The sequence below is a fragment of the Atractosteus spatula genome, chromosome 3, assembly GCF_055471065.1.
Source record: "Atractosteus spatula isolate fAtrSpa1 chromosome 3, fAtrSpa1.hap1, whole genome shotgun sequence".
NCBI lineage: Eukaryota > Metazoa > Chordata > Actinopteri > Semionotiformes > Lepisosteidae > Atractosteus > Atractosteus spatula.
Genome location: NC_142708.1, coordinates 25,471,319 through 25,484,741, shown reverse-complemented (window position 1 = coordinate 25,484,741; position 13,423 = coordinate 25,471,319). Strand labels below are relative to the sequence as shown.

Here is a 13,423-nt window from a genome sequence, read left to right as displayed (position 1 = left end):
CTGAATCCTAAATATGATCCTTTATTTAATAATACTCAGGTTCCTTCTATCTTTTTCTCTTTATTGTACAGTATCTCTTACTGTTGCCAGGGAGAGTTCCATGTTTTGCCATGTGTGTTGAAGGCAGTACTCTGACTTGCAGAACTGTAAATGTCTGTGCATTGCTGTAAACATTGTGTGCTGTCTAGATGTACTGTAAATTATTGCAAGTACATATTTGTTTGTCCTATTCAAGTTAGCCGCCCGTGTCTGGAGAAGAAAGAAAACATTTGCATTGTTACACTCTGTATTCCCTGACTGTAGGGAGCATATATTGTAAATGCTATTTTTTACATATTTGCTTGCATAGCATTTTGGCTTCAGAACCTGATATTTGACATGTGATTGATACTTATTATTTTGCCATTTGTCAAACATCTCACAGTTTGTAATCTTTAATATATATATATGATTTATATATAAAATGATAAAGGTAGATTCAAGTTACATACTGTATGTCCTTTACTAGTTAAAAACTGTTCAAGTTCACGATCTTCCAAAATAGCAGAATATTAATGTCTATGTGCCCTTGTTCCATTTTATTAAGTAAAGGCATGGTTGTAATAATGTATTCTTTTTGTTCTTTCATTTTAATATTCTGTTACAGTGTGTCTGTGCCATATACAATAGTGTGAAAGCCAGACACATGGCCTCTTCATTAATTTTTTAAAGCTCGCTTTTAAAACCACTTTATACAGATTTCCAAGAAGAAACATGTGGAGCACCTTCACAAGCTTCTAAAGATCCATATTAAACACTGGTCTGCTTTGAAAGAAAGTTTTTACTGATTTTCCTTAGATATGTTCAAAAAGATAACTGAATGTTGAAATATTTATTGAAGGTTTAATAGGTTAACGGAACTGTAGGGGGAAGTGTTTCTCGTAATTATTACAGGACAAAATGGGAAATAGTGGAGCAGCTTTTATATTCTTCATCCTCTATTATGTCTACTACCAAAAACTTAAGTATAACATTAATTTGCCTGTACTTCAACAATAACTTAAACAACAAGGACAGAGAACTGATAATTATTTTCCAGCATGCCAGACATACTGTAAGCAACTGAAAAAGCTTTAATGATAACAAATGGATATAATTAAAACTTGGATATAATAAAATGGAACTTGATTACCAGTGTTTTTTTTTACCCTAGTCTGTTATGCACTTGAAATGTCATCTTGCTTTCTTGTGTTTCAATAATAATACACTGTTAAATTTTCAAACTAAATGTTCAAACTGTGTGATTTTGGACAGAGAATGAAGACAAGCATAATGTGAAATAATAAAACATCAAGTAGGCAGCATTATAGATTAGTGATATCACTTGTAATAGTGATGGTGAGATTAATGGACCTATGTTTTTTGCTGCTTCTTGTTCCATGGTAAAGCTGTGTAGCTTATGGAAGCAGAGTTTCTACTTTAATCATTTAAAAAAATTACCTTATTCCTTTGATGTTTATGAAAAGACAAACTTACATTCACTGGCCACTCTGTTCTCAGTGAAATGGTGACCTGTGACTTGTCAGGCTCCCGCAGGTTTGGAGTGACATCACTAAGGTTTGGGCTGCTCATCCATTCAGTGCTAACTCAACTGTCAGGCACAATGGAGCTTGTAGCAAGTTAAAAAAATCATGTCTGCCAGTCCTCATTCTCCACTTTTCCCATTACTTAGAAAACTTCTAATAATGGAGTTTGTAGATGTTGATTTATTACATTTATATTATATTATAATTTCCATTGTATAAATGTTACCACCTATCTTAATTGGTTGTGTCAGGATTATAAGAGATGTTGGTACACATGGGTTAAGTGCACACATTTGCAGAGCAACGCAGCTGTTGCCCACAACCAGTTCAAATGGAAGGCCTGAATGATTATTTTGTTGGCCTAAATTTCTTAAAGATTCACATTTGCCATCATTTTAGAAAAAGTCTAAATAAAACTCACATAACCAGGTATTTATAAAAGTTTTAATGTATATGCTTTATTATAAATTACCCCTTTTAATAGAATTTCTTAGTTCTTGTCAGCAAACTGAAAGACTTGAAATTCACAAAGCTGAAACAATGCAATCAAAATGCTTTTTTTAAGCATGGCCACATGAAAAAGAGAAATACATCATTTATCAGAATGGTCTCGAGACAGCGGATATCGGTATCCAGTACCTTTTACGTCAAGGAAATAGTTTTAAAAATAAAGATACAATCATCAAAATTATTCACATACTTTAAAAATACTGCAGATGACGAAAGTTCTGTTTACATTTTTACGACTTTATATAAATTAGAAAACTCAAACTATATTACAGAGTTCCTTCCCCAGTGGAAGCGTAAAGCACTTTTGTGGTACTTTCAACAGTTTAATTATTATTTTTATTGTTATTATTATTATTTTCATTGTCATCATCACATTGGGTTCAGCAAAGCCTGAAAAGGAACATGGTGAACACTGTACTTTAAAGCCTATACAGAACAAAGCCACAAAGCACACATTCATTTGAAGTAGCCATTGGTTTTGTGGAGGATGTGCTCCTGAGAATAGTTCTGATGCACTGGATCTTCTCAAAATGTAAAGCCAAAACAAAAAAATACAAGAAACCCGGCATCAAACACTTTCAGGTGTATATCAAAATAATGGAGGGACTGCCACTGGGATGTGCAGAAGTCCTTTGGAAGACGGCTGAATCGAAACTAACTTCAAATAAAAGCAAACAAGACAACAGACTTACACACTGCCACTTACACAGTCAAGAGCACATGTGACTCATCTGCTCTGCAAGGTCACACAAAATTTGAGGTAACCTCCCAAAATGGGAGAATGAACTAGAATGTCAGGACAAAGTTCTGTTGTACCCTACACCTAAGTGCTTTTCCAACCACAGTTCAGCTAGTTGCATCGTGGATGCGTAAGTACTTGCTTTAGACCCTAAGCACATCTTATATTGCTTAGGGTCTAGGTTTGGGTCACAGTGAACAGGGTGGTAAATATGGACAATTCCAACCTCTTGACTACGAAATGCCTTTAATCCCGAATTTATGACTTTTGTGAAGAGATCTACATCCTCTAATCCCCAACCTTGGATTGAAGTGTCAAAACCACCTGCTTTTAAGAAATCACTTTTATATATGCATGTGATTCCAAATCCATACTCTCTCCAGAACCCACTTTTCTTTGTAAATACAAAGTTGCTGTCCTCTGGAGGATTGCCTGCATAAACAATTTTTGGATCATATTGACTGAAGATGATGGGGTAATAAACCTGTTCCCCTTGAATGGTGTTGTCTCTGCACCGCTGCAAGAAATCTGCATTAAACACAAGGTCAACATCACAGAACAGCAGCAAAGTGTTGTTGTCTAGCTGTGATGATCCCATTTCAAGTGCCAAGCCCCTTGAGAAATCTCCAGTCATGGGAATGATTGCTACATCAGCTTTGGGATACTTCTTATGGTATTCCATAATCAGATCCAAATGCTTCTCTTTGTCTTGGTTAGAGTCATTGTCTACTAAAATTACAGTTAATTTTACATTCTGGTTTGGAATAATGCATGTCTTCTCAAAGTTCTCCATAAACCTCACAAAAATGTCATATCTTCCTGTGAGAGGGACAAGGAAGTGGATCTTTTTTTCGTTCCTTTCCCTCATCTCTTTGGTTGCTTCAGTAAACTGGAAGGGAGAGAAGATCTTAAAGGAATTTGATAGGAAAGAAAAGGACTGGGAGTCACTGTTAATGGTGTCAACAAGCTCTCCCACATCAAGCTCCTCAGCTTCTGCAAAGAAGGGTTTGCTGAATGACTGCTGGAGGTAGGCATGCCGTCGGACTGGCACGGTAACCTTTCTCCCCTTGTGCTTTTTATAAAGAAGCAACAAATCCAAGATATATTCTGCCCCATGTAAAGGATCGACTCTCCGGTAGCCATATTGGATCTCCTTGAAATCAATAACACGGCCTCTTGCCTTTGAGTTCTCATTAATCATCTCCATCACCTGAAGCACCGTGTCATCTAAAGCAGCCCGTAACACTTTGCCGAGTCCCTGCCGAGGCACCTGGTTTTCAGCCATGGAGTACAGGAGTTTCCCAGTGAGGAACTCCCATTCAATTACTTCACTTCTTTCTGTTGGCTGGAAGCGAGTATAAGAGGGCATCATTCCCAGTTGCTGATCTTCCTTCTGCACTTCCATGTTGCTCAGCTTGCTCATGACTACTCCTTCCCGGTGGAGCTTAATTGTGCGGTATCTCAGCTCAGAGATTTTACGGTTTAACATGTAATTGTGCAGCCTGTACTGGTATGCAGGCCTCTTATTGGGATGAAGTGTAATGGCGTTGTGGATTTTGCTGCTGTGCAACTCCTGGATATATCCTTTCTTGTTGTGTTCGTAGTTTTCATAGAAGAGCTGCTGCATCTGCAAGGAAAACGGAAAGAAAAAGAAAATTTAAAAAATATATAAAAACCTTTGATACACATGTGCAAGTTTTGGAGCAAGCTCTGTTATTCATGCACTAGTGAAAATGTTTACTTATCTTTGAAACTCCAGTGTTTCATACACTATACCATGTACTCCCAGACAGAAATATCTAAGACTTAAGGTTTTTGTCACTGAAGCGGAACATTTGTTTGCAAGCACTAAAACTTTCCATTTATACACAATTTGGTTCCCATTAAACACATGGAAAGGTGAGTTTTATCCCTCTGCTCATTAGAAAATATCAAATCATGAGCATTGGTCTATAGATATTATATAAAATAATAGTGAGAAGTTTGTTTCATTATATTGTACATAGATACTGTAGATGCTCTTTTTCTATTCCTTTTTATCCAAGGACATCTAGGATAGTACAAAGTGTTCTATTAGCTGTAGTACAGGGCACTAAATTATTGCTCAAGAGTTCTACTGAAAAATATTCCTAGCCAAGGGCATTTGATCAATTCAAGGGCCAAGTACCTCATATAGAATAAAGGTGGCCATTATGACAGGCAGTTAATTACACTGGGCATACTGGATAGAGCTCCTTTAGTGAACCATGTTAATCACGTTGGTCTGGCAGTGGTGATTGGTGAGTGGGGAGGAATGAAGGCTTTATTTTTGGTTCTCAAAAACCAATTGCCTCCCTGATATATTTAGGTTTATTTTAATTTTTAATTAACTGGAATCATATTTGGCTTGTTTTCAAAAGAGACTAATTTAATTGCACGGAAAAGCCTCCGTGGATATGAAAGTATAGCCACAAAAGGCCTTCTTATTAGGCAAAATGTAGCATTGTCATAAAAAACTAATTAAATTGTGATGAAATGTAAGTCCCTCTATCATTGTAATATAAATCCACAGGACTATGTAGGAGCTGGATATAATCCAAGCACACAACATATTTATATGCAGACACGGTCTATATCCATATCTAAACAACAAAAACTAAGATAAAACTAGACAGTACGTGAAGTATTAATGATACTTCTTACCTTCAGCCCAATCTTCCTTGTTTAAAAATACATTGTAGATAAATAAAGCCATTTTAAACTAAATATACCAAAGAAAATATTTTTCATATACAGTATATATATATGTCTGCAATCATGAGATTTCACACATTTATTATTGTTTTTATTATTATAGGAACACATAGGAAGTTAATTCCATGCTGAAACAGAATTTTGGTTATGGGGTCTTCTTCAGATGTGTCACTAAACGTTTTCTTCTTCTTTCTTCTGGTTTTTAGCTAGGAATTAACCTCTAGCTTTTTCTTTGAATCCACCCTCTAACACAGCTCCATGTTTGAATGCCATAAGTTGAAATATATTAAACAATATATTAAGAATTCTTATTCTGTACTTCTATGCTTTTTACATATTAATTGAAATAGCTATACATTTTGCTAAGCTTAGGTCTGGACTGTGACCCGGTTCACATCAATTTATTTTGGTTGATGGTCACAGCACAGTCCCTTGATTTCACTTGATCTTGTCTGAAAATATCCCCAGACACAAACACTGGCACACCCCTGTAATTTGTCTTTTTTTCTAAGGAAAGAGCTGATGTTTATCTCAACACCTTCAGGCATTGCACCGAAGCCCATTTCCATGCTATTTTAATTTTGCTAAAGTTTCAAATCACAAACAGATCCTTTAAAGGTTTAGGCTACAGACAATGCAGATGTCTTCTGCCTAGTTCAGTGTCAGTTCTACAGTCTATTTTAATGGAATTCATGTTTGTGAGAGTCAAAAATCAAGTCCCTGGATTTTGAGTGTGGATGCCAGGGTGGGGTTGTTCATTACTTAATGGCTGCAAGATGAGGAGGGGGGCAGAAGGGGGATTAGAATGGAAACTTCACGTCCAGACAAATGGCTGTTTGTTGTTCATGAAATAACTGAAGCAGTCAGGCAATATTCCCATGGCAGCAGCTGCTTCAACCCCACCTTCTCTGGCATTAGCTCTTAGATGGGAAATGTGGATCAGAGTTGCAAGGTCTGAGATAAAATAAATCACAAAACTGCCTCACCTTTTCCCAGATAATGCTTACTGTAAGAACAGATTCAGGAAAAGTGAATTCAAGAGCAGTGAATATTAAGTTCAAATGTCTAATATCATTTTTTGCTAAACAACCTTGTAGCAGTGACAGTGGTGTACTTCACAGACCTTCGCAGATCTTGAGTGAATTAATTTATGCCACCTTTTGAATGTGGTGTCTATGTGAAAATGAAAACACTGCTCATAATCTGGCACAAAAATATTACCAAGTGTTAACATTCTCATTTAAATGGGTATCATTACTATTCAGGGATAAAAGTTGGAGTATTTCTCTACAATCCAATAACAAATGAGTTGAAACAATAAATAATCCGATTTTTTGGACAGGCTTAAGATATTTTATACAGTAGCTGTCTATGTAATTTCGTTGATTTGAGTGTGTATGTTTTGTAAGAAATTTGTGTTACAGTGATCAAGACTATCCATTTGACCTTGAAGCTATCAGTGCATCCCTGTATCAGTATCAGAAGTATCAGATGCTCATAATTCTTTCAACTGAGTGCCTATGGCCAGACATTGGAATTAAGCTTGAAAATCTACTACAGTATAATAAAAATTGATTCTTTGAAAGGTGTGAAACCACCTTTGAAGTTTAAAGTGTCACTGTTGGGTATAAGATTAAACAGCTTTCACAATATCAGTATTTCTTTAATCATACAGTGGCTTTTAACAACATTTAGATTTTCACAGTGTGAAGCACTTTCTTACAGATCTTTCTGGTAACAGCAAAATATGCTCATTAAGTAATAAACATAATCATTAAAACAAATCAGCAAAGGTGTATAAAAGACCAGACTAAATTTTCTATGATCTTATTTCACATTAGAAATACTTGTTGCATGATTATGACTTGTCAGTGAATTATAAATTTATTGACTAAATTAAACTGTACTCATCCAGCTAGTACAGTATATAAGTAGGTTGTTGTAGTCCTTTTTGTTTTGCTAGCTGTAGTCTACTAGACTTTGTTATATGGATTTTGATACAGTGATGCAATGGATGCTCTAGTTCAGAAAAACAGAAAAACAGTAAACATCAGTAAGGTCAAAACTATGTAGACATTTTAATACTGCTTATGTCAATGTGTAGCTAATAATCAAAACAATGTGCTGGAAAAATATAACACTTTCTTTTTTTTCTGATATAACAATATTTTGTTCTTATATGTGATTTTACATATGTTTTTAAAATGATGATAGAACACATGATTGCTGAGGATACATCTATAGGGACATTAAGAATAATCAGGAATAAGTACTGAACATATTGTACATAGAATATGTTTGTGTTTTTGCAAATACAGAAATGTCTAACAGGGGTGTGGGGGGAGGATGATTTCTTAGATTATCCCCAAATAGAGCTATAATATTTGATCTAAGTATGACAATGATAGTAGGTAAACTCCCCTTCCTTCCACATTGGCAATTCAGAAATAATTAGGTCTGCTGTCCACCTGAGTGCAGGGCCTCATTGTCTTCTATTAATTGATCTTTAGAAAACAGAAGTATTATTCATTGGCTGTTAACAAAACTATTTCACAGTCTCTTAACAAATTGGTAATACCATTGACTAGAAAATTGCTAATATAGTGCCCATCCATTAAAAGCTGATCAACTCAAACGAGTAATTATACACCAATACTGTATGTCTTATCATTCAGTGTCTTATATCTGAGCAGGACAACCTTAAACTCCACTCTACATTTTGGGGTGCATTTGACAAATAACGTTGTAATTTTCTACTTGTTGTCAATTTGATCCCTGTATAATTGTCAAACAAATACATGAAAGAAACATACTTTAATAAACATAAATGTACGTGAAGATCAAAAGGTATTCTGCTGGTAAAACTGAATCACAAATGCAAGGATACAAATGGAAACTAATGTGAAGTGTCTTTGACATAAAAGTTTATAGATGAGGTAATCAATTAATAAGATACAAAAAACTACAGTACATGAGCTAGATGGGCTGAAAAGCTTTCTCTCATTTGCAAATGTCTTATGTCCTATTAGGAATTCAATTTAAGGTATTTTATTTCCATCTACAGTATATTTGTCAGCAAAGTAGACATTAAATGCATTAGGAACACATATGGTCACATGCTAATTAAAGATTGAACCTTAATGAGAACAAACCCTGAGTTTTCAGTTTAAAGTACTTATGATATAGACAAAGCCCTCCCTGTATTCATAAACCATAAACAGGTGGGTAGCCAATCCCCACAGGCATTTTCGGTTTAGTTTAATTGTGTATACTGTAAATGAAAAAATAAGAAAAAAGCTTTTGAAAGCATGAACATTTTCTTTCACATGAAAGGGGATTTCATTTACACTAACTGCTGAAAAAATCCACAAATTTAACAAACACTTCTAATTCATTATGGTAAGCAATTAGTTTGATTAGAATAAAAATTGAATAACTTTTATAAAATATAATTTCTTTAAAACATTCTTTTTCATTTTATTCTAAATTATGAAACTTTAATGAAGATATTTATGTCTGGAAAAGCAACACACAATAGCTTGGACTAAAAATGGTTAAATATTTCACAGCAGATTTTACTGCATATTCTGAAAACTGTTTCATTGTCTAGGGACCATGTGGGAATTTGTTTGCAAGTACTTAGCCTGGAAAATGTTTGTTTTCAGAGAAAATTAATATTAATATTATTGTACAGCACTTTAGAGTTTTTTTAACATCTGAAAAGTGAAACAGTGAAAACTTCAGGGAAGAAACTGAAATGGTTGATATGGTAAAATGACAACTTTCTTACCAGGTTTGTCAGAAAACCTACAGGAGGGAAAGTCTGTATTTATCTGGATTGCAGTCTTTTCCAAAAATCAAAATAGAAAAAGGAAAGCAAAGAAAACTGTACATTCAACCCAAGTTTAAGTTGGTAAAAGGCTACAACCCAAATATAGTTTAATAAGCCAATTAAAAAATAAAAGAGGAACAATGTCTTTGTTCTATCAGTATATTTGAGTAACACCTAATGGACTTGGCACATTAGGAATCACTGTGGAACCATTTAATGTGGAATCAGTTTTGTGAAGACCAACCCAATTTCAGCACCTGTGGTATAGACATACAGAACAAGTGTCTTACGCAACAGATGATTGGAAAATAGAGATTCTTGTGGAGACTGATAGAAATTTGACTGCAAAACTCTACACTGATAAACTCTTGGCCCATCCTATGGAATCATCCTGACATGACAACAAGTGAAGAAATTGAATTTAATTGAAGGGGAAATATGTAAAATTGTACATTGGACTAGTAGGACCGTATTTAAAATATTGTGTGAAATTCTGATCACTTTTGCAAATTAAATTATTTTACTCTAGAATTGGTGTAAGGTGACCAGTTACAGTACATTCACAGGCTCAAAGGAATTCCTTACACTGAAAGACTAAAAGTACTGAACTATCATAGTCTTGTACCGAAAACACTATAAGGGGACCTGATTCAAGTACTCAAAATTCGAAAGGCACAGACAGCCAATCCTATGAACTGGTTCAGAATCAACAGTGAAACCTGAACTAAAGGGCTTAAATGGAAACTGCAGGAGTGCGTGACGTAAATCTGAGTATAGCAAGCAATTTCTCACACAAAGTGTGGTGGAAGTTAGAAATCAGCTGCCGAGTCTTGTTGCTGAAGCCGTCACCATTGCTTCTTTCAGGAAATAGATTGATGAAACCATCAGAACAATAAACTGCTAGCAGCCAAGCACAGCAGATGCACCAAATGACCTCTTCTCATGTGTAACCTTTCTTATAGTCTTATTTGACAAGAAAGCAACATCATAGTATTTTCTTCGATTGGTTAAATGTATGGTGAAATAGGAATTTAGATATTCTAGTCTCACAGTTGGAGACTGGGCCTTTGCAACAACAGTAAAGACTAATGCATGGAATCTTTATTATATACTTTTTTATTTTAAAGAGTAATGCAGTAACTATTATAGTAAACCCACTTACCATAAGATAAACAGCAGGATCATCCTCTAGAATCTAGCTTCTAAAAACTATGACATCGGTTTGCAATTTCTTTAGAATTCATATGGCATCTGACTGCTTTATTAAGCCACTTAAAATGTATGGTAGCTGTAAGCAATTTTTTGAAAGTCAGAACTGAGAAATAACATCAAGTGATCTTTTTACTCTGTATTTATGTTTATTGATGCAGGATGACGAAGAGCCTCTAAAATTGGAATACATACTAATTTAAATTAGATGGGAGGGATTTGGCAACATTCATATGTGATTCAATTACAATGAAGTGCACAGTCTGCTTATCTATGCAATATGTGACTCATTACATTTGCTGCTTACTTTATTTTAAAGACCTCTGAGGCGAGTGTGGCATTTGAAGTGATTTCTAGCAATTGAGGGATGAGGTGACCTGAATTTATCAACACTTCTGAATTTTTAAACCAACAGCACAATTTTCCTCTACCCAAATGTAAAATCAGGTATTGGAGATAAAATTTGTATTACGAAAAATGATTTTCTGAGCTGAGTTACTTAAAAAAAAACATTAAGTTTCAACTGTTAGTATACTTGATTTATTTTTTCATTTTTCAGCTTAATTTACCTTAGGGTATCACGGCTATATAAAACAACAAAATTACTTCACCAAGATTACACTGCTATTTTTCTCTCTTTTTAAATTACCAAAGGTATCATTATAATTAATTAAATGTCATGATTGGAAAGAAATTATTGAAAAACTGAGGTAAGGGTACAAGCAAGACCAGGCCATTTGACTCATCTTGCAAACAACTGTAATGATCAAGTACAGAAAAACATTTTAAAAGGCAAATTGTGAGCTAATTTTGTATTTTAAATACAACTAACAGCATTGATGCTATCAGAGTTTTTATTGCTTTTGTTTTTGTACATTATAGCAATGTACTATTTTAAATATTATAGAATATTTTTTATACTTTTAGGACTTTCTTCCTACCATATAAGCCTGTTCCTAGGGGCTTAAACTGCATTTGCACATTCATACTACTTATTAGTACCTTTGCCTAAGGATAGAGCATATTTCCATAAACAGAAAACAATCACAATTAGAAAAAAACCTGACTACTGCAGACCTGTAAATCATAACCAAATATATAATACTCCACTTAAATAGAAATTAAATGAACTGCAATTAGATCTGTTACTAATTTTATCTTCAGATTGATCTAATAATGACTATTCACTTGACATGCAGGATACATTAGTTTTAAATCACAGACAACTAAGAAGTGAATAGCGAATCTGATTTTTAATGGAGGTGTTAAAGCTGTGAGAATACAAATACAATGTTTCTCACATCAGAAAAGTTTGTATTTGTATTAAATAAGAATCTTCCTATTTAAAAAAAGGGAAAGGTAAAATTGAGATCCTTTCCTTTTGAATTCTTGAAAATGGCTATCTTGTTTAAGTATTAAAGTCTACATTACAAAATTTCTTTCATTTTAAACAATGTGGTTCTTAGGAAAACAACACTACATAGAGTATAGTACAGAAAGAAATCTCCACTCCAGACCAGTATTCCTTGAAACACGTGCCAGCTCCCAATCCTAAATATAATGTTTTGCCCTTTAACAGCTCTTTGTATTTACTTCCAGTGTCTTTATAATTACAAGCTTAGCATCATTTCTTAATTATACTCTGAACGGTCTTAAATCTTCAGAAACCACTGTAGTGTACTGTCTTAGAATAAAATCTTATTTTCAAGAAGTCAAGAAGTGTGTGAACTCAATAAGTGGATATTAAAACAATTTATTTTTAGAACAATTCATATACAGTTCAACGCTAACTATAGTAAGTAGTTGAATTTTTTAATGTGATCATCTCAAACCAAACAATAAACTCAAGCAGCTTTAAAAATTAACAAAGGTTATTTGAGGTCAAGTATTGATATTCTCTCTGTAATTTCAGCATATGGCTGTAGTTAAACCGATATAACAGCATGCAGACTTCCCCATAATTACATTTTTAGCTGTTTCCTGTATAATAGCAGAATTGGCAGTAGTTACAGCTTGTGTACAATACTGAAAAAATCAAGGACTACAATATCTCTAAAATTAGGCATTCAAGCCATCAATAAATGCAGGGTGTAGTTCAGAATTTGGAAATTACATTAATTTTCTAAAATGTTTTTCATCTGTACAGAATAACTTCACTGGATAATAAAATGTAAACAAACACAACATGGAAGTTAATTGTAAGAACAAATTTGAACAGATTGTGTTAGAATTAGTGTTTTGATGAAGCATCTCTTGTTAAAGCATCTCTGGCCTTTTGGGTGTTATAATGTGAATTTCCACAAAATGTCTGTCATCTTCAATTATTGAGTCATTTTGCTTTACAGGATTATTTTCCACAGCATTTTGTGCATTCTTAAACGAAATGGCTAGAAAATGGAAATATGAGATATGAACCACCACTGGGAGGCATGGTGAATTAACGCTCATCTTAAATGCACTTGCATTTTGCCTATGGGACCTGGGTTGAATCCAGCAAATGACTAGAATTCATTTCAATCTGGCAACCTTTGAAGGATTTGCCTTTGGAGAGAGCCTTAACCCACTTTTCAGGTGTCCCAGGGTCTTTGTGTTAAGAAGGGCAAGTGTAAATTGAGTTCACAAAGTCTCACTCTCGTGCGTCTTCAAAACCCACTTCATATTTGAAAAAATATTTTTGTGCATATCTTTGGTGCTAGACACCAGACAAAAAGCAAAGTGCCACTAACCATCTGCAGACTGTGAAGCACTGTAAAAGTGTTTCCCTGTAAGAGGCTCCTTTTGAAGAGCTGAGCGAGCACAATGCATTTATTGCCTTTGATTTTGGAGTCTGACATA

The 13,423-nt window shown here is 34.4% G+C and overlaps 1 protein-coding gene across 1 annotated transcript in view; it reads right to left on the bottom strand.

The window, feature by feature from the left end:
- Nucleotides 1–2,131: 2,131 nt before the first annotated feature.
- The window catches only part of chsy3 (chondroitin sulfate synthase 3), a 148,844-nt gene continuing 137,552 nt past the window's right edge, over nt 2,132–13,423 (bottom strand). The window contains exon 3 of the mRNA XM_088911393.1: nt 2,132–4,441. Within this exon, the coding sequence (XP_088767519.1) occupies nt 2,870–4,441 (1,572 nt within the window). The 3' untranslated portion in view covers nt 2,132–2,869. The remainder of the gene's footprint in view (nt 4,442–13,423) is intronic.